We start from the raw sequence: 22,472 nt of genomic DNA, 5'->3' as shown, positions 1-22,472 counted from the left end.
GACCACATCTTCTAAGTAGGGGCTGTGCTCTCACCTTCAGCGACAAGCGAAACCCAGCCTTCTTCTCTTAAGGCTGCTCTCCTGGTAACAATTCTGTGGCCTATAAAGCTAGGACCTAACCAGGGTCCAGAAGAGAAACTCTGAGAATCCTGTCTCAAAAGTGAGAAATAAGTCCTTTCCCTGGAGCTTTGTTGACTATTTGGAGTCTGGGTCATGGGGATTAGGCACTCCCCATGACCAATTCCAGCCTCCAGAATTCTTCCAACATCCTTTCTTCCAAAGAATCAAGGAGTTCGTGGGTTCCCAGGTCATCCTCAATTGTTACCCAGTGTGTTCCCATTAAAATATAAGCAAATCAGGGGCGCCTGGGTGGCTCAGTCGGTTAAGCATCTGACTTTGGCTCAGGTCCTGATCTCAGGGTCCGTGAGTTCAAGACCCACGTCGGGCTCTGTGCTGACAGCTCGGAGCCTGGAGCCCGCTTTGGATTCTGTGTCTCCCTCTCTGACCCTCCCCCGTTATCCTCTGTCTCTCTCTGTCTCAAAAATAAATAAACATTGGAAAAAAATGTTTTTAAGATAAGGAAATCATCTGGGAAGCCATATAAAGAATTAATCCAGAGATGGGGATGAATATGTGATAATGGATGTAGAGTACATATGCTACTGAATACCATACTACAGTACTGTACCTGGCTTTACTGAACAGCAATGTTGGCTTTTATTCGTTACTGGCATTAGAACATGCAGTGAGAACCCCCACACCTTGTCCCAGTTGTTGGTTTATTGTAGTCACTTTCCTGGAACTAAAAGAGAGGTGTCCTGGTTTTTCTCCCCAACATTATCCTCTAAACTAATCAAAATTAAGAAAGAAGCAAAACATGTTTCTCCGTGAGGACCTATGATGTGTTTTCTTCTCTCCTTTCCTTTTCCCCTTAAATGATGGGAAAACCAGGGACTTTGTTCTCCCTCAGTACTTCAACTGACTGACTTTTCATGTTTCTAATATTTTACTGTCTGATAGTATTTTCCTTCTGTACCCTGCCATGCTCACCAACCTATTCCATGTGAGATGGAAATGAGATAAAGTAATTAATGATTAATACAAAGGACTCTGTAAATGCCAATAGTCAGTGTTGCTTTCCAGTATAATGAAACAGTGGAACAAAAATGGATCATTACATCTTTTTGCTTCCATGGCCACTACTCTTCTGCCAGTTAAAATTTATAATTATTGCCTGTTTGTTCAAAGCAACGAGGGACATGAAGACAAGCCAGTCACTATTTTGAAGCAGGTGTCCCCAAGCAATTGAACACAAACGAGTCTGGAGACATCAGCAATACATTTTGCGAAGTTCACGTGATAATAACACATCATGATCACCTTCGGTTTTCAATGACATGACTGACTCTTCCCCCCCCCCACCCACCCACAAGCTCTTTTTCTGCAGTGAATGTGCCGTTCACATCTCATCTCTCCTATGAGTTAATTTACATCACTACCAGGTGTTTTTATGCACCTTGCATCATAGCACAGGACACTGGACAGAGAGGATAAATAATCCAGGTAACTTTAGGTTAGGTAGGGGGCAAAGAGTAAATGCATTATTGAGTTTAGAACAAACTGTTTGATCAGCTTGAAGTAAAAGCTATTTGCTACTTTCCTGTTGTAATTCCAAATGGGACAGCACTTTGGAGTTGCTAGGTGTAAGTGCCACCATACATGGAAGGCCACCTATTTCTTTGTGTTTGGGGAAGCCTGGGGACCTTAGTATATTCTACAAATGATGAAGACATAGCAAAGGATCCAAAGAATTGGGTTTCCATTACAGGGTCTGGATCTATTCACCACCCAGAATTCAGGGTTATTTTGGAACCAAACTCCTATAGAAGTGTGGAACAATTTTGAAATTGACCACAGTTTTCAGAACATTCTGTGCTATTTTTTTCTTCTTCATCCTGACACTACCCTTTCATTTAACAAAGTAATGTTGGCATCTGACACTATTCCTTAACTTTATTAAGTAAGTATAATTAAAAGTTATTTACGTTCAATTATTTGCTTATCTGCTTCTTTGATTGTGCCTTCTCTTTTCATCAATACCAATTTTAGCTTCATCTAATCAAAGTGGTGAAATAATTAGATAGATAAGAGATTTAAAGTAAAACTGATGCATCAACCTTGATAAGACCCTAAGGCTTCCCAGAATATTAACTTGTTTTTCCACTGTTATCCCTAAGGTTCACCTTGATTTTTATGTGCCTCTTAACTTGGGTGGGAGATACTGAGGAAGCTATTAAAATCAACATGAAATGTTGGGGCACCTGGGTGGCTCAGTCGGTTAGGTATCCAACTCTTGATTTTGGCTCAGGTCATGATCTCATGGTTCGTGAGTTTGAGCCCCGCACTGGGCTCTGTGCTAACAGTGCAGAGCCTACTTGGAATTCTCTCCCCCTCTCTCTCTGCCCTTCCCCAGCTTGTACTCTCTCTCTCAAAATAAATAAGTAAACATTAAAAAGTCATAGGAGGAATTCCGTAAATATTATGACTTGCTGATATATGTTGAAGTTTCACGTACAGTGAGAAACTGGGTCAAAATGACCACTTAGAACTACTCATTAGACAAAAGGAAAGACTTGAGACTATGCATTTATTAAACTTTAAAAAAAATTAATGTTTACTTATTTTTGAGAGAGAGCACAAGCAGGGGAGGGGCAGAAAGAGAGAGGGACAGAGGATCTGAAGCGGGCTCTGTGCTGAGAGCAGTGAGCCCAATGTGTCACTCGAACTCATGAACCATGAGATCATGACATGAGCCGAAGTCAGACGCCTAACCATCTGAGTCACCCAGGTGCTACAAAGATGCTCTTTTACTGAGGAGAGTTACCTTGTAAGATGAAGGCAGTTGTCTTCATCCACCCCCACCAATCCCCAAGATCATCAGATCTCATCATAATTCTGGGAGGGGGATGGCAGTGACAAAGTCTGAAGCAAAGAATGGCAAAGAACTTGTGGATCTAGTTTATATTGGAAAAATTCTGGCAAGTGACTATGAGAATAGAGTAAAAGTATGCTTGATCAAGGATGAGACAGGTAATTTTGGATTGGTCTGGATCCAACAGCTGAAGATTCACTGTGGATTGAGCAGCTATATTGACTCTCAGGAATAAAGAAGGGAAATGCTCCCAAAGGGCAAAACTTCAAGTGGTATACCTTGACTCGCATTTCACTTGGAGGGAGAGAAGCCTTGAGGCATGGATCTATACGCATTCATAAGCAGTGGTTAATGGTTTGGCCAGATGATTAAGCACATGGAAGGGACAAGATTAAAGACTGAAGACAAGGGGCGCCTGGGTGGCGCAGTCGGTTAAGCGTCCGACTTCAGCCAGGTCACGATCTCGCGGTCCGTGAGTTCGAGCCCCGCGTCGGGCTCTGGGCTGATGGCTCGGAGCCTGGAGCCTGTTTCCGATTCCGTGTCTCCCTCTCTCTCTGCCCCTCCCCCGTTCATGCTCTGTCTCTCTCTGTCCCAAAAATAAATTTAAAAAGTTGGAAAAAAAAAAAAAGACTGAAGACAAGTGTTTTCCACATGAAGAGCAGCTGAAAAACACCAAAATTGTATTGAGAGAAATACGTGTTCATTGAAGCTTTGGTATGAACAGCCCAAGAGGTTTACGTGTTCTATTAGGAAAACAGTGATTAGTGCATTCTATTGTGTGGACTAATATATATTTTTGGCTTCCCAGCATTTGAACCCTCAAGTAGATTTAAAAATCTTGTTCCTTTCCTACTCTCTCGTGTAAAGATCTGGAGACATAAAGGGAACTTCCTAAGATCAGGGAATGAGGGATGGAAGGAAATGAGAGCGAGAGAGAGAACAGAGAACTGGAAATAAAAACCAAATCCATATACTCTCGCTGATAGTCTTACTGTTACAGATTAATAAATGATACATAAGAGGTCATTTTTTAATTGAGATTTGTCTTTTTTTTTTTAAAGAGGAGACAGAATTGTCTTGTGAGCTCTTTCCAGATACCTAGAAATCCCCAGGTGTGTGAGTTTTGAAAGAAGGCAGCAGCCCGGTTCCCATCAAGGAAACCAAAGGAAGCAATATTCCCTATTCTCCCTCCCCTCGGCGAAAAGGGTTAACTAGTAGGTGAACTAGCCCTAACCAATTGGATGCTTCCACCCAGGACTTTTCTCTCAAGAGTGTGACCAAAAGACGAAGGGACAAGATTAGAAGAACGGTGAAAACAGTGGCTTTGTCTAGCAGTGAAATCCTAGCCAGATTGTTCCTGCTGGGTAGCTTTCCTTGATCTCTGCCTTTTTTTTTTTTTTTTCACAAGCCTCATTCCCCAGTCTTCCATTGATTCTCTGCACTAGTTGATAGCCTCAGGTGCTAGTTATCTACCCAGGAAAGTTGATTTGCATGGGTTACATCAGTGAGTTCTCAGGTCTTCTAGCTTCTGGTTGGATTTGGCCATTGGAACCCCAGCTGGAGAATGGAGGGAGAGAGTAGAATGAAGTCAGAATATTTATGTGTTTAGATATGTAATACGTAATATTTCTGGCTTCCCATGAGGTCACCTTGGGTTGGCTGTTCCTCAACAGAAATGAACTGTTCCTCTCAAGGTGGCCTACTCTACATAACTCTCTCTCCTTCCAAGTTTTTTTTAATGTTTATTTATTTTTGAGAGAGAGAGATCCTTCCGAGTTCTAGTAAGCTCACCATGCCTTCAACTTCTGGGGCCAAGGGATAGTAACAGTTCTATTGCTGTCAGCACTATGCCTTGTGTTTGCCCTAACCCCCTTCCGACCCTTTGGAATTAGTTCCTTTGTAAATAAACCTTTCTCCAATTATCCTAATAAGAGAGTGCCATCTGTTTGTCAGCAAGCTGATATGCCTTCAAGTACCTTCATTTTCTGGTTAACTTTGTGCCAAAGAAACCCAACAGACTTAGCGTTCTGACAAGAGGATAGAGAAGGAGCAAAAGCCTAGAGTTGGGGTCAAAGGTGAAATTTTCAGTGAATGGTAATAAATGAGAGTGAATGTAGCCAAGGGACTCTGTTAGGAAAAAGTCACCCATGGAAAGGCATAGATAAAAATAGCTCGGAATCCACTTACAGTCTTCAAGCCTGACCCCTAATCACATAGGGCAATGGCTCACAGTTGATGTAAAAGGAAGCTTCTGTTCATAAACGTACAATTGCTGAATAGTCAGGCCATTCATTTTTAAGTGTCTGGACAGTCATTAAGTCTGCCCTCCCTCCCTCCCAGTTCCTGTGGTGTTTTACACAAAGGAAAATGCACATAGGTTCTTCCACACGTCTCCTCTAGAGTTTTCTTTTCTGTCAGAGGGACACAGCAGCGCCATGTTTGCAATGATGAGCGTGAAAAAGCTATTAATCTAGCTCCATCTAGATGCACCAAGTCTAACTGCAGGGCTGCCTCCAGCTTCATTGTGTACAAAGTAATGAAATTCTAAAAGCACGGACCGTGAAACAAAAACCGGGAATTCAAGTTATGGGAGAAAGCAAATAATATGTGAAGAGCTTACTGAAAGCCAGGCACCACAGATTGTGTACACATAATCTCATTTAAACCGCACAATCCTGCAAATTAGGAGTTATTCTCCTGATTTAACAGGTGAAGAATCAAAGGCAGAGTAAGCAACTTTCCCAGATTATTCATGGAACAAGTGGTAAAGCCATAATTCACAGCCGTGCTAGTCCAAGCCTAGCTTTGAAACTGAGGTGCGCGGCCCCCAGGGGATGCTCGAGACAACCCATTTTGGTGGAGCAAGCCAAATATTAGAACTTTTGGTTCTGTTTCATTTTCATCAGCTTATCTGAAATCTTTTTGTGCATATTTTACAATATACATAATAATATATGAGTACAGCAGTACATGCAGACAAATAGGTAAATACACATGTATTTCTTCTGCTGGGTAGTTTTCCTTGATCTTTGTCTTTGTATTTTCTGAGCTTCATTCCTCAAACTTCTCACTGATTCTGCATGCCAGCTGGTAGCGTCGAGTGTAGGTATAAACCCAGGAAAACTGATTTGCATTGGCCACATCAGTGAGCTCTCACATCTTCTGGCTTCTGGCTGGCTATAAATGATGTGCGATCTAAAAGGTTTGAAGACCACTGCTCTGCGCCTCTCAAAAGGCAGTATAGGGTAGTTGTTAGGAGGATGGATTCTGGAGCTAGACTGCATGTGTTCCAACCCCAGCTACCACGTTTTAGCCGAGAGACGTTGGATAACTTCACCTCTCTGTACCTCAGTTTCCTCGTCTACAACATGCAGATTTAGATAATTAATACATAGAGTGCTTTGACCGATATCTGACAAAGCTAAGAGTACAAGCCATTATCATCACATTACATGATCCTTCAAAGTAGTCATCTAGGAAAGTACCTTGTCATAGAACTCCTGCCATATTTCCCTTACAACTCTTCTTTAGGAACTGGCTCTTGAGTTAGTCTGTGAGCCACCTGAGATCACCAGATCCCTTTCTTTTAAAAAAAAATTTTAATGTTTATTTATTTTGGGGGGAGAGAGAGAGAGTGGGAGAAGCAGAGAGAGGGGGAGACAGAGAATCCAAAGTAGGTTCTACACTGTCAGCACAAAGCCTGATGTGGGGGCTCAAACCCACAAACTGAGGGATCATAACCTGAACTGAAGTCAGATGCTTAACTGACTGAGCCACCCAGGCGCCCCCCCCCCCCGGATCCATTTCTTAATAGTCATCCTTTATTTGTCACCCCAAAGGATATTGTTCTTCTTGAAAATGTTTTTTACTTTATATCAACTTAAGTTTCATATTATTTTTGAAAACAAATCTATTTTCTAAAATCTAACACAAATGCAAAGATTAAGGGTTTACATTTCTGTAGTTTTTTACAGAAACATACCCCAAGCTCTCAAGTTTCTTCCAAGACTATCAAAGCATGTTCTCAACAATTTCAGTGTCCTCCCAAAGAAGGGGAAATGTCTCATTTGGATGCCTAGTTATGTCTAGCGAAAATAATGGTCATTTTACTGCAAAAAATTAACCATTTTATTAGAACATGGTGTAATATAGGGAGTCCAATCATCTATGTCAAATAAAACTAGGTTTGACTCCTGGCTCAATATTTGCTAATAGAATCACTTACAGATCATTAACATCTATGAAGTGATTTAATAATTCCTTGCTGCAGGTTTGGGGTGGAAAATGAGCTCAGTGAGGTAGAGAGCCAGATGATGTAGTCTGTTGTTAGGACTATGGCTTTTTTTTTTTTCCAGTGAACAGGGAGGGTCTATTGGAGGGTCTTGAGAAAGAAGAAGGCGTGTCATTTTCTTAAAAGGATTGTTCTGATTCCTGGGTTGTGAATAGTGTTAGGATGGAAGCAGGGACACCAGTTAAGAAGTGATGGCAATGGTCCAGGTGAGAGGTGATGGCATTTTAGGACAGGGAGGTGATAGTGGAGGTGATGAGATTGTAAGGAGCTTAGACGTATTTGATAGAGATAGAGATAGAGATAGAGATAGAGATAGAGATAGAGATAGAGACAGATCTCAATCAGGTAGATGTGTATGAAATACAACAAAGGGACACAATCATTACTACTTTATGCTCAAAACTTGTGCAATAATCAATGGATGGCTAGTTCAGGATTGGTGTGAACTAGAATCTTATACTTTTTCCTTCCAGTCATATTTTAATTTTTCCTCAATAGGCAGATAACATAGTCTTCCTGAGAGTTAGGGTTCTGTAGCCAGACAAATATGGGTTCAAATCTTGGCTCCACCTCTTACTAACTGTTTGACCTAGAGGAAGTTACTTAACCTCTCTGTACCTCGGTGTCTTTATCTGTAAAATGAGGCCACTCGATAACATGTATCCTAGACAGTTTTGTGAGGATTCACTAAGTTAATGTGTCTAAAGTCCTTAGAACTGTGCCTGCCACATAATAAATGCTCATTGAATGTTAGCTATTATGATTTTCAGCTTCTATTAGTTGTTTGATTTCTTATTTTTTATTTTGAACCCTTTTGTTTTGATCAAAAAGCAAATTGTGTTAATTATAAAAAAAAAATTAAAACCATACAGATAGGTAGGGCTTAGAAATTAGAAGGCCATGGGGCACCTGGGTGACTCGGTCAGTTAAACGTCCAACTCTTGGTTTCAGCTCAGGTCATGATCTCATGGTTCATGGGATCAATCCCCCAGGTCGTCCTCCATGCTGACAATGTGGAGCCTGCTTGGGATTCTCTCCCGCCCCTCCCCCGTGCGCTCTCTCTCTCTCTCTCTCTCTCTCAAAATAAATAACTTAAAAAAATTTTTGATGACCTCTCTAATTGCACACCCCAGAGGAAACTACTATTAAACAGTGTAGTAAATATTTTTTCAAATTTGTTTAATGTTTATTTATCTTGGAGAGAGAGACAGAGTGCGAGCAAGGGAGGGGCAGAGAGAAAGGGAGACACAGAATCCGAAGCAGGCTCCAGGTTCCAAGCTGTCAGCACAGAGCCCGACGTGGGGCTCCAACTCATGCACGGGGAGATCATGCCCTGAGCCGAAGTCATAGGCTTAACTGACTGAGCCACCCAGGCCCCCCTAAAGAGTATAGTAAATATTGATCCAGATTTTTACCTATGTGTTTATTACACCTATCCATATATGCATATATGTTAATTTAGTTTTTATGAAATGGGATAATACTCTACATATTATTTTGCAATTTGTTTTTATCACTTAAAATTTGATCTTAGATATTTTTCCATTTAAGTGCATGTAAAGCTATTATATTGATTTTCATGATTGCATAGTATCCTATTTTGTGGAAGCCCAATAATTTACTTATTCAGTAGCTTATTGAAGTCATGTATCTGTCTTTATCTATTTATTTATTTATTTTATTCTAACAAACAATGGAGTATTTTGGGTGCACATATTTTCGGTGCAAATTTCTATATTTCTGTAGGAAAAAATTCTGAAAGAACTTATTATAGAAGTGGTTTTGATGAGTAAGAATGATATGCCTTTTTTAAAAAATTGTAATTTATATTGCCAAATGACCTTTCGAAAAGATCATATTTTTGTTGAATTCCCACAAACCATGAATAAATGTGCTTATTCTTCTGCTAACTATATCCTGGCAATCTTTTTAATCTTTGCCAGTTTAATAGGAAAAGTAAATAAGTGTTATGGTTTTATTTACACTTTTAATAATACAGTTAACTGTCTTTTCAAATGATTAAAATTTGAATTTTTTGGTACAAACTTCCTATTTTATCCATTGATTTTTTTTTTTTTTTGGCTGAGATCTTTTTTATTTATTTTTTCCTTTTCTCTCCTTTAAGATTTGGAAAAGGCAAGCTATAGGCTTGGAGAAAATATTCATAATACATAAAACTGACGATAGACACTGGATATCTATCCAAAAGAAGTTTTGGCATTTGTTCGAAAAAGAACCCAAAAAACAAAAACCATGAATAGCCAAAGCAGCTTTATTTATGAAAGCCCTAATGTGGAAATGACTCAAAGGTCCACCAGTAGTTAAATGGATAAATCAATTAAGGTATATCCATAAAAATGAACAAATTACCAATACACACAACAACTTAAAATAATTTCAAAAACAGTATGCTGAGCGAAAGAAACCAGACATGAAAGAAGTTGTACAAAAGACAATACTAATCTATGACTGATGAAAAATCAGAATGGTTTTTTTTTTTTTTCTCCTAGGAGGTGGGAGTGGGGAAGGAAATGTTCATCTGGCTTAGGCTGGTGGTTACATGGTATAAGGGTATAAACATCTGCCAAAGCTCATCAAAGTATGCACTTAAATGGGTGCATTTATTCTATTTCAATTATGTCTGATCAGGTTGACTTAAAAAGGAAAACTCGTTTTGTTTCTAATTACAAACACTTCAATTGTGCATTTAGGAAGAGAAAATAATATAAGTCACTCACATATCCACCACTCTGATCGAAAAGATGTCAACATTTTGCCCTATTTGCTTTATTTTTTTAATGTTTATTTATTTTTGAGAGAGAGAGAGAGAGACAGAGCACAAGTGGGGGAGGGGCAGAGAGAGAAAGAGGAAGACACAGAATCTGAAGCAGGCTCCAGGCTCTGAGCTGTCAGCGCGGAACCCGATGCGGGGCTCGAACTCACGAACAGCGAGATCATGACCTGAGCCGAAGTCAGACGCTCAACCGACTGAGCCACCCAGGTGCCCCTTGCCATATTTGCTTTAGATCTCTGTTATTTTTTTTTAAATTTTTTTAACGTTTTTATTTTATTTTTGAGACAGAGAGAGACAGAGCATGAGCAGGGGAGGGGCAGAGATAGAGGGAGACACAGAATCTGAAGCAGGCTCCAGGCTCTGAGCTGTCGGCACAGAGCCCGACGCGGGGCTCGAACCCACGGACCGTGAGATCATGACCTGAGCCGAGGTCGGACGCTTAACCGACTGAGCCACCCAGGCGCCCCTCTCTGTTATTTTTAAAGAAGCAAACCATTACTGATGCTTGTTCCACCATTCATCCCTTCTTTCCTGTTCCAGAAGAAACGACTCTCCCTAATGTGATGTACATCATTGCCATGAATGATCATATTGCGTATATGTCGCTCTACAAATACTCTATTTTTCATGTTTAAATTCTTTTCAACAGGGGTGCCTGGGTGGCTCTTGATATCAGCTGAGGTCATGACCCCAGGTTCATGGGATGGAGCCCCATGTCGGGCTCCATGCTGAGTGTAGAGCCTGTTTTAAGATTCTCTCTCTCTCTTCCTCTGCCCCTCTCCCCACTTATACACCCTCTCTTTCTCTAAAATAAAATTTAATAAAATAAATTATTTTTGATAAACTAGCATCATATAGTGCATATTGTTTTGTAATCTTGTTTTTCTCAACATTACATTTTTGAGAATTCTTCATGTCCCTACATGTATAACTGGCTCCTTTGTTATAACTGCTATATAATATTCATTCCGGTGTGAATAAACAGCCTTTCCCTTCCTCTACTGGTGGACATTTAGGGTCTTTCCACTTTTTTCTAGGATAAACAGTGCTGCCGTGAACAACCTCATGTATGACACTTTGGGCATAGTTACCTTTTCAACTTTATTTAGTTTGGCAAATTATTTAAATAACGTGACCGTACTAATTTGCATTCTCACTAGCAAGCTTCCCATATTCCTAAATACTCAAACACACTTAAAATTAATAATGTTATTATTTTTGCCAATAATATGAGTGTAAAATGTTATCTCATTATTACTTCTTTTGCATTTTCCTTATTTCCAATAAGGTTGAATATCTTTTTATATGTTTATAGGCTATTTGGATTTTTATTGCTGTGAATGAAATATCCTTTGATTATTTTATATTTCTTATATTTTTGTCTTTTTCTTACTGCTTCATTGGTATTCTATACATACTCTGAATACTAGATCCTTTATCCAACAAATTGTCTATAATCACATTTACCAGCCTGTTCATTTATTGCTTCCATAAACTACTTCTTATGCTTATGAGTTAAACTCTTGCTACATAAAGTGTGATCCATGGACCAGGAGCGTCAGCATTAGCTGGGAATTTGTTAAAATTGCAGATTCCTGAGGCCCACCCACAATCTGCTAAATCAGAAACTGCATTTTAACAAGACTACTGGATGATTTGTATGTGCATTAAAGATTTTAAAATAGCAGATTAAATGATTAAGAAAAGTGTAAATTTTCTTCCCTGAGTAATAGGATAGTCGTCCCCACCTGCCTTCTGCTGCTTTTCTATAAATCAAATCCCCTGGCTTTGGACCCAAATGTCCTCAGTTAATGTATCCTGAAGCTGCACCACAAAATTTCAGCAAAGAAGCTATTAGAATCTGATTTGTAAATGTGGATGTTTATGGGATTTCAGAGTGGGGTTTTCAAAGTGGAGATACACCTGTTTATCTGAGTCCAAAGAAAGAAACAGTGGTGGCAGCTACATTGTTATACAACTCAAAATGCAAGCCTTGGAAGTTTCATTGAGTGCCCCCAAGAAAGGAACTGGTTCCGCGAGGAAGCATGATCCGTCAGCTGTCTTCCTTGTTTGTACATGCCTCTATTTTTAAGTTGACACAAAATGCTCCAGAAATGAAAAACAACTAAAATTAATAGGGGAAATCCAAGAGTTGTGCATATTGTCAGACGTGCGATGACTTCCGTATACCTACATGATTTCCTGAGGCTAGCCACCTAGGAAGGGGCACTGAAAAGAGCACGGGACTGTAGCCAAGAGTCAGAAAGTTATACCTTAGAACTCCCTGCCTTCCCTTTTGGGATGAGCACTGGGTGTTGTATGGAAACCAATTTGACAATAAATTTCATATATTTAAAAAAAAAAAAAAGAACTCCCTGCCTTCTCCAACACGAGGGAGGTGATTCCACAGAAACCATCGGCCTATAGGGATGTGGCAGAGATATTTACCACTCCCTGAATGTCTCAGGTGCTCCCACATTTCACCGCCTGCCTGCAGTTCACAGGGGCACAGCACATGGGATCAGGCCAATGGGTTGTAAGAAGCCCAAACGTGTCACCTGTTGCCTGAAACATTTCATTTCCTGCTTCCTCTCTCTCTTGACCTGCTATGGCAACCAAAGAGGTCAGGAGTCACAATGGTGCCTTTGTAAGGCTGTTGAACCTCCGTCAGTTGTCCTGGCCCCTGAGTGATCAGTGAAAGAGGATCCTCCCAGTGAGCCACGTTGGACATGTAGCATGAGTGAGGAAAAAACATTTTTGTTTGTGTTAAGCCACTGAGATTTGAGTGTTTCTTACAATGCAGCATAGCCTGGGTTATGCTGATACAGGGAGCATAGATGACTCTGCTTTATTAATAACAGCTAACATTGCTGAGTGTTACTTTCTAGTCCAGGCACCGTAGTATAAGTTCTATGTGCATTATCTAGTATCTCACAATAACCTTCGGAGATAGAAAATAGTATTATCATATATTATATGACATATGTGATATGTACCTATACCATATGTATCAGTTTTATATAGATATAATCTACTATGTGTGTGTGTGTATGTATGTACATATCAGTGGTATATTGTACAAGGAGGCTTTCTTCCTTTCCTCTTGTTATGCTAAACATACTGTCTCTCCTTCTAGCTAAGACTAGTCCCTCCACATGAGATCTGGATGCTATCTCTTCCTTATATTATTGGTTATCCTTTCACTCTCTTGAACCTGTGTTTTCTGTCCTATCCTGTTTGCCCCTCAGTATTCTCAAGTCTCCCCAAACTTATCAGAATCCCTCCATCTACCCCCCTTCCTCCTCCTCCAAATACTATCTCCTGTCCCCTCCTATTCCATCTCAATCTCCTGTGTCTAACGTGTTCACCCTCACTTGTTCCTTTCAGCTTCTCCCACTCTCAACTCCAGTATTATTTCTTCCTCCATCACTCTACCCAAACACCTCTTTTCAGCACTACTGGTGATCCCTGCATTGCGAAATTCAGTGGGCAGCTTTCACCTTACCTCATTTCTGAGCGTCGTGTGACAACTGACCACACCCCTCCTGTTGAAACCCTATTCTGTCCAGCTCTCCCTCCGTGGTTTCTCTCTCTTTTTTAGCTTCATCGTCTCTTGCTGGGCCATTAAATATTGGCCTTCATCACAACTCATCCTAGCCTCTCTTTTCTTTCCTTCTATAGTCACCATATAGCCAGTCTTTTATAGTCACTTTTATAGCCAGTCTTTCACCTAGAAGTCTTTCCCAAGGCTTCCTAGACCCAGGCACCCCCAAATATGTGCCTCTATCTGGGACTCCTACTTGCCAATTGGCTGCTCAGCTCGGCACCTCCAGTTGGATGGATGCCTTAGTGTGCTCAAGGCTGAACCATACTGTTCCCTCCGCCCCACCTACTTTACTCCACCCTTCCTTTTCTTTCCTCAGTGTTCCCCATCTTGGTGAATGGCACCACCCTTCCCCTATTTGCTTATGTTGGAAACCCTGGAGGAGAGCTACATCAATACCTTCCGGAATGCTCAGGCACCAAAATGTGCTTTCTCTTTTTGAAATTAAAAAAAAAACAAAACAACTGAAGCATATCATAACTAAACTAAGTGTTTAGAAATTCTTATTTTCCCATAGTGACTATTATGATGCTTTCATAAAGAATATTAACCTTTTCCCAAAATAATTTAGGGCCCTTTGCTGTTGTTGTAAGAGCTATTTGGTAGCCCTGCACTGCCTAAGAGTCAATAGTCAGACACCATTCCCTGTTGGTTCTGCCTCCTAAGGTATTTTCAAATCTGCCTGCTCCAAATTTGTCAGAACACCATATGCCAAGCCATGGTGACTGTTATCTGCACTAGCCTCTGAACCCTCCTCCTTGCTCCAATTTACTCCCCACATCAGCCAGGTAGAGTGATCCCAGGAATACACATGGCTGATCCTGTCACTCCACTGCTTAAAACCCCTCAGTGGCTTCCCATTGTCCTTAGGATAAAATCTCAGATCCTTAACAGGCCCAAGACCCTGCCACTTTGCCATGAGCCAGTGTTATCTCTTTGAGCTCCTAGAAAGGGCTACACTTTTTATGAGTCCTTGCCCACAATTTACTTTCTTCCCAGAGCTGTCTCACCTCTCCCTGCTTCTCCTTCTTCAGTTCTTAGATTTAATGAGGTTTCTTTAGAGAAGCATTTCTTAACCTCTCACACTAGGTCAATGCTCCCCCGTAAACACTTTCTTGGTAACTCCCGCTTGATTGTGTATTGCATAGTTTAATCTCTCCTTCCCATTTTAATCAGACTCCCTGAGAAAGCCAATAACATGCTCTAGTACACACAAGATCCCTGAATCCAGCTTTGTTTATTTCTAGAGTCCGTGACCACAACTACCACATGTGCATACATTTACTCCTCCTGGAGGATGGCTTTGTGCCTCTTTGTTTTATGATGAATGGGAAACTAAAGTTAGTAGAAAAATACAACATTTCTGGATGAATTCTAAAGCAATGATGTGCTGCTGTTGGCGAATCTCTTTGTGGATTTTCTGTCAGTAGCAGATTGCACACCTCAGCCATCTTCTGTGGGAGGACAGAGGGGAACACTCAAAGGACAGGTTGGGCAGGCTAAGCTAGACCCCAGCTCTCCCCCATTGTATGACCTCCACATCCATAAAAGGGAGTAACATTAACTACCTTACAGGACTGCAGTAGGGCTCATTAATTCAATAAAGATTTAATGAGCATCTAGTATATGCAAGGTCTCGATTTATATGCTGGGGATACAAATGCCTTTTGTGGATATTTAACATAGTGCCTATTTCATTTACAGTTATAGATGGTCACTTATTACTAGTATTATTACATTTGTGTGTCGACGTTTGCCTGTGTCACACAGCCTGAGTGAGACAGCAGGTGATATTTGTGACGTCTGTCACTACCCTTTAACAGGACCCCGCAGGGCCTGATCTCCACATCCTCACTGAACGGCGTGGCCGCCCCTCCCCTCCTGGCCACCAGAGGGCGCGCGGCCTCTACCGCCCCGCCCGCAGCGTTTGCGCCTGCGCCTGCGCCGCGCCGGGCGCCCGGCGCCAGGCCTCCGCCCCCCTTCCCCAACGGCCGCCCCGCCTTCCGCCCCAACGTTCCGCCTCCGTTGCCCCTAGCGGCTGTTTGTTGACTTCCGGGAACGCGGCAGTTGCCGATGTCCGGGGTGTCGCTATGGGGCCCCGGGGGGCTTCCGCAGCCCGCGTCGGGGCTGAGAAGCTGCCGTAGACCCCGCGGAGTCGCCCCCGCCACCTTCCCGGTTCAGGCGCAGGCTTCCCGCACCGCCTTCGGCATGGGGGAATCCGAGGAGGTGGTACCCGGTGAGTCGCGTCCGCGGTGGTGGCGGCAGGCCGGGAGGGAGGGTCCGCGGGCGGGCGGGCGGCCAGGTCCCGCCTCCGGGCCGCCCCGTTGGGGGAAAGGCCCGGGCGGCGGCCGCGGGACTGGGTCCGGAGTTCAGGCCGTGCCCGGGCGCAAGAGTGAGAGGAGCAGAAAGGAAGGGGGGGAGCACGGGGAAGCGGTATTTGTGTTTCTTCTTTCTTTTGAAAGAAGCTTTCGATGAGTTTCTCGAAGGCAGGGGCAGTTTTTACCTCCCAATAAACTTCCCAAAGTACCTCCTTCGAGGTCTCCAGGACGCAGTTGTGTATTGAATGCAGTCAAGAGTGGGTGACCAGGGGGTCGGGTGTGGGGTATAAAAGCTGTTAGCGAGTGCTCGGTGAAGACTACTTCCCTCAGTTCCAGAAATAACGTTTGACATTGTGACCCTGTACCATATGTATAGTGTAGCAGAAACAGACGTTTCATGAAGTAGTGCTTATTCTAACCACTTGGTCTGTACTGGGATCTTTTCTATAGTACATCCCTTTAAAAATGCTAATCGTGACCTACCAAATTGATTTTCTGACCCACTAATGGCTCAAGAACAAGAGTTTAAAATAACACTGGATTACAGCAGAATCAAGTATTCACTGAAATAAGTAAATATGTATTGTGTTTTCTGCCATGCTCTTGGGTCTGACATGATTAGATTTCTGACCTCCTGGACTTCACAGCCTAGTGAGAGATACTAGAAAGTAAGCAAAATGACAATACCATTTCACAGTAAAAACCAGTGGACAGAGCACAGCCACCCAACCCTGTCTTGTGGTGAGGGGATCAGGGCGGCTATCTGGAAGGCCAGAATCGGACAAAACAGTTAAAATTATTCATTCTAGGAAAACCCAGAGCCTGTTCTAGAACCTGGCCTCTCACATCTCAATTATCAGTTTGAACTGACACGCCTCACAGTTGTTCTCAAAAGATTTCTTATAGTGTCTAGTCTTTTGTATATTATTATTTATTATTAATACTTATGTTTGTGTGTTACTTTTTGGTACCCATTAGTTTCTTTCTGTGTGATTATTCTTGAGATTTCCTCAGAATCTGGATCTGGCCTATCTGGGTGTGTGTGTATGTGTTTAAATGGTTATTGGGAACTAGTAGAGATTTTTGGTCTCTCTCCAAAATGGTACTGAACCAAAGTAGTTTGTGAATACTACACAGATCAGGTAGTGTTCATTCATTGAGAGCGTTAAATCTCAACATACTGTATTGACAGGATGCTGCTGCTGAAACCATTCTGTCCTGTCCCCACGTGTGGAGAAAAGCTTTCATTGAGGGCCTGGACCATGAGGTGTCAACCAGGGTTAACAGCAGGGGTTGTATCAGCTCATTCCAGGGAGCAGATGGTCTACCTGGGGACAACAGGACTTTTAGTAATGGATGACTGCCTTATTTATTTATTTATTTTACTTCACACCCGTAAATGAATAATACATATACAATTTAGCAGATTTCATAAATAAAAGTCGAATCAAGTCTGAGGAATAAGACTGAAGTAAGGTAGAAAGAGAGCATAAACAGTGCTGGAGTGGAAGCAAAGCGGACAGGAGACATGGAAAATGTCTTTTAGTAACAGGCCGCGGAGTGAAAGTTGTAAAATAGAAACTGTCGTATGTTTTTGCAGATTCAGGTGCTGTGTTTACTTTTGGAAAAACTAGATTTGCCGAAAATATTCCCAGCAAATTCTGGTTTAAAAATGATATACCTACAGTTCTTTCCTGTGGAGATGAACATACTGCAGTTGTTACAGGTTAGTATTGAAATCCTAAAAGAAGATAGTAAGGCTTAGAGCATCCTGAATCTTAGAGATGTGCTGTGTTTGAAACATGTTGGATATATACTCTGCTTTACCAGAAATGTGATTTTTCTTTCTTTTACCAGAGAATTCTTGACAATTTGATTCATCAAGAGAGTGTTTTAAATTTTAAATTCCCTGAGTATATTTAATTATGATTTTCCATACACACTACTTTCTTGGAATATATTTATTTTACTGTATCTATATAATCAAAAGTGATTACTGTATAATCTTAGACACTTTTTACACCTAACAGAATCTGTAGATGGACAGTTAAAATAATTCGTTTTAACCTGGGCAAGGTAACCGGTTTCAATATGGAAAAGCAATACAACTCTTAAGTATAGCTTTTTTTATTGCTTTGTGATGACTTCATCTCTCGTCACTTTATGTTGAAAATGTTTCACTTTCTCGTGTCTTTTTCCTTCCCACCAGGAAATAATAAACTTTACATGTTTGGCAGTAACAACTGGGGCCAGTTAGGATTAGGATCGAAGTCAACTGTTAGCAAGCCAACGTGTGTCAAAGGTTTGGGGTCTTTTCTTCTTTATTGCTTGAAATACTTAAACTGCATACAGTACTTTTATGCTGATTGTAATGTTCTTTAATATCATATTAAAAATAAAAACCTTTAGTTCTTTTATTCTCTAGTATTTACTTGGCCGTTATTGGTGTTTAGCTTTATTTTTTATGTGATATTGGGAACTACTTTTATATGTTAGGGTCTAACCATCACATTGATTTTAAACCCAAAGACCACAAAGGAAGTGATGATTCTTCAGTATTGCCCTTGAATATCCTTTTATTTTGCCTGTTTGTAAACCTACTTAAATATTACTGTTATTATATATACAAAGAACAACCAATACAATATATTAGAATTTTGAGCTCTCATTTGTTACAAGCTGTGGACATCATGGTTTTATGTAATTGCTGGTTTTAGAAGTTCTACTTTACCCTGCGGTATATAGTGAGTAGATGTACTGAGTGAGACATTGGGACTAGGGGTTGGTTAATACTGGTGTCCTTACAAGAACAGGACAAACTATTTTAAATCAGGACTGTCCTCAAAAACGTGGGGCGTATAATACCTTTACAAAGCTTTCTTGACATTATGTGCGAAACTTCTGTTTGGCTATAACCTGTGGACATCAGCTAAGCGTGAGTGGTGATGGAGATTCCTTGGAATGTGACACCAGCAGTATTCTTTATCTTCGTAGCCAAATTTTTAATTTCAGCTCCAAATTGCAGTGTAATTTAGCATATCCATGCTATTCATGGAAGTTGTTACGGAGCTTTCACAGTATTCCACTTGGTCAAAAAGTATTTATGGAGCACAGTCTCCTAAACCCTGGGTTTATTCACAGTCCTTATGATCTTTACTCTCAAATATCTAATACATGAGGTGACAGCATTGTCTAGACTGAGATCCTTGACACCAGAGGCTCTGTCCTAGTGATCTTTGCAGCCCCTATGCTAAGCACTTAGAGGGATAGTCTGTAAATTTTTTTGAATATGTAAATGAATGAGTGAAGAACTTTAACATAGGTGTATGCCTATGAACATGGGACTTGTAGCATCTCATTGTGTGAGGTAGAAGGCGACCTTGCTGATGGTGATAGCAGATGAGGGAATAGATGAGGTTGGTGGGAGGCATCATAACAGCGCAGTGGATCTCAGTACTTATTAATTACCTGTTTTGAAAAATATGTAGATGCCTAGGCCCTACCTCAGACCTACTGGTGCAGATTCTCCAGGGGCGGGGCTGAGCTATCTGCATTCTCGAAGCTCCGCTGGTTATTCTGATGCACGGCCAGTTCTGAAAACTTTCGGTTCATTCATCAACATCAACTCGGGAGTCCGACAGGCCTGGGTTTAAATCTTACTTCTACGGCTTAGTTACCCTTGGACCTGGGTTATTTATCGTTCTCATAACCATAAAATAGTTTAATTGTCCTATCTTTTTATATTTTTAGCTTTAAAACCTGAAAAAGTGAAATTCGCTGCCTGTGGAAGGAACCACACCCTAGTCTCAACAGGTATAGTATTCAATCTGTACGACTTGCTGCCCTGAGGACTGAGGTCGCACTGCAGTAACATTTGCGACTTTGTAAAGTTAATAGAAATGGTACCTTGGCAACAGTAAGGTTAGGATTTTTAAAAATGTAAATGGTTGGTATACTTGTTTGCCTTTGAAAATATGTATTTCAGTGTTAAATGGCTGAAGAAAATCCTCTTCTCTTGGATTATGTCAAGGGGCAGATCTCCTTACCTGTGTGCACACCTCAAGGGCCACTTGCTCCTGGTCTTGCCTTTCCCTCTTTTCTGAGGGTTAGTGGAAGCCGCCCCTGAAAGGCTATTAATGTGAGCACAATTCCAATCAAAATCCAAACTCTGTGTGTGTGTGTAGAAACTGACAAGGTAATTTTAAAGTTTATATGGAAAAGCACAGGACCTAGAATAGCCAAAAGAGTTTAGAAAAGAACAGAATTGGAAGACTAGCACTACTGATTTCAAGACCCGTAAAGCCACAGTAATCAAGACAGTGGGCCATTTGCAAAAATAGGGACAAAGATTCACAGAACAAAACAGTCCAGAAGTAGACCCATGCGCGTATGCCCAACTAACGTTTCACAAAGGTGCCAGGATAATCCAATGGGGGAGAAAGTCATCTTTTCAAACAAATGCTGCAGGAACAAATGGAAACCCAGGCACCGATCACCGAGCCTCCTTTCCTACCTCCCTTCCGTGTTCAGGTTATTCTCACTGCCTCCAGCTTCTCCTGGGCTCTGTGCCCTCATTCATACTTTTTCCTTGCTGAAATGTCCTTCTCTTATTCAGGTTCTTACCGTTTAAGATCAGTATAAGTCTTCTTCCATGGAAGTTTCCGTGGCTATTCAACTTTGACTCATGCAGCTCTCTGAACTGCTTTAGCATTCCACCAGCTCTTGTTCATGCCATATGTGTTAAATTGTGTCATCCTATTCCACTTGGCCTTCTAGTATGTTCCATTTGAAAGCTAGTCTTGCTTCCTCAGTTGGGTTTCATTTTTTTCCTAAAATTCTTTGAATTTTTACTGATTCAGGCTGATTTTGCCCTCAGTTTCCCCTATAATTTCACGTGCATTTTTATGACTAATTTTTAATGCATGTATGTTTTTAAAAATCTACTTTAGAGCTTACTGGCAATTTTTATTATCTAGGCATGATATACTTCATAATTAATGAAGTAAACATTTATATAGTACTTACAATGAGCCAAGTGCTGTTCTAAGAATTTTATGTCAGCTAATTTAATCTTTATAACAACTCTGTGAAGTAGGCAGCATTTTTATCCCCATTTTACAGAGGAGGAAAATGAGCCACTGAGAGGTTAAGTATAGCTTGCCCTAGGTCACACAGCTGGTAAGTGGCAAGCTGGCGTTTATACCCAGGAAATCTGGCTCTCCAGTCCTTTGTCCTAAACACAATACTATACTGCCTTCCTATTTAGCTTGAAAATTAAAATAATTACACAACATAGAGTTTTCATGTTTCTAATTATATTCTTTGAGGATTTGCCTCATTTTACTTGTTACATATTATATCTTAACTTTAATGGGCATGGAAGTTAAAATTAATGAACCACATCTCTTTTAAAATAGTTAGATTTGGATTATAAACTAATTTGGAAATTACTTTCCCCTTTTTTGCTCTGAATTAATAAACTGCTACATTAGCAAGGAAATATATTCCTCACATTCTGTGCATTTCAATTGCTACTTAAGCTCTAGACTGATTTAGGAAATCTCACAAAAATATATAACCCTGCTTGTTTTGCTTCGTTTTTGACAATGAATTGAAGTTCAGCAAATTGTAGGAAAGTGTCATCTTTCTTCACTGTTAACAGAAGAAATATCTGGTAACTGGCCCATCTTATAAAGATGGTGACTCTGGTATACTGATGTTTTCTTTTCCGTGTGCAGAAGGAGGCAAAGTGTATGCAGCTGGAGGAAATAATGAAGGACAGCTGGGACTTGGTGACACCGAAGAGAGAAACACTTTTCATCTAATTAGTTTTTTTACTTCCCAGCATAAGATTAAACAGCTCTCTGCTGGATCGAACACTTCAGCTGCGCTAACTGGTGAGACTTTGTTCCATTTCAAGCTGGGATCCATCCCTTTCCTTTAGACCAGGTTTTACCAACTCAGTAAACTGACAACAGCATTGCTATTTAGTTTTCTTTCATTAACTGTGTTTTCGGAAGACATTTAAAATCGAACTTTGAGTCATGACATATATTACAGTTTTGTGCTTAGAGTCAGACGTCAACACTTAGCTGCTGTGCCGTCCATCTACCCCTTTAGATGTTCTTAGATACTATCTTCATTGTATAGTGAAAGTTTTATTTGCAGCTTAATGAAGTTGCTATCAGAAACATGGAAATCTATGGGATGTATGTTACTAAAATACGGTCTGTAACGGTCATTGTATCTCTCTGGCCTCCCTCTCGAAAGCCCATCTGAGAAATGTCTTCAAAATTGGAGCCAAGATCTCCCTGGTGCCTGTGAGGGAGCTGCCGGCGGGCTTGTGGGCTCCTGTCGGCAGAGCCGGTGACTTCCCGCCCGGCTCCTGGCTGTCAGGAAGGCCAGGCTCAGAGCCGCAGCCCCACGCCTCCATCTCTGTCTGCCGTCCACTTAGCAATTTGACGTCCTTCTTTTGGTTCTTGTTCTCAGTTTTCCTTTTATTTGCCTCATTATTACACCACTTCAGAGATTTA

General features: G+C 41.1%; 1 protein-coding gene across 6 annotated transcripts in view; it reads left to right on the top strand.

Moving 5' to 3' along the window:
* The first annotated feature begins 12,679 nt into the window (after positions 1-12,679).
* Positions 12,680-22,472, top strand: part of RPGR (retinitis pigmentosa GTPase regulator) — an 84,653-nt gene continuing 74,860 nt past the window's right edge. For 3 of the 6 annotated variants that reach the window (XM_049643680.1, XM_049643678.1, XM_049643679.1), the window contains exons 1-5: positions 15,504-15,857; positions 17,540-17,665; positions 18,149-18,241; positions 19,690-19,752; positions 21,678-21,836. In XM_049643680.1, coding sequence (XP_049499637.1) covers positions 15,695-15,857; positions 17,540-17,665; positions 18,149-18,241; positions 19,690-19,752; positions 21,678-21,836 — 604 coding nt within the window. In that variant the 5' untranslated portion in view covers positions 15,504-15,694. Of the gene's footprint in view, positions 12,758-15,499; positions 15,858-17,539; positions 17,666-18,148; positions 18,242-19,689; positions 19,753-21,677; positions 21,837-22,472 lie in introns of those variants that run through there. The other 3 variants (XM_049643682.1, XM_049643683.1, XM_049643681.1) reach the window with 3 other exon arrangements.

The sequence above is a fragment of the Panthera uncia genome, chromosome X, assembly GCF_023721935.1.
Source record: "Panthera uncia isolate 11264 chromosome X, Puncia_PCG_1.0, whole genome shotgun sequence".
NCBI lineage: Eukaryota > Metazoa > Chordata > Mammalia > Carnivora > Felidae > Panthera > Panthera uncia.
The sequence above is the reverse complement of the archived record's forward strand: the minus strand, read 5'-3'. Positions and strand labels throughout refer to the sequence as shown.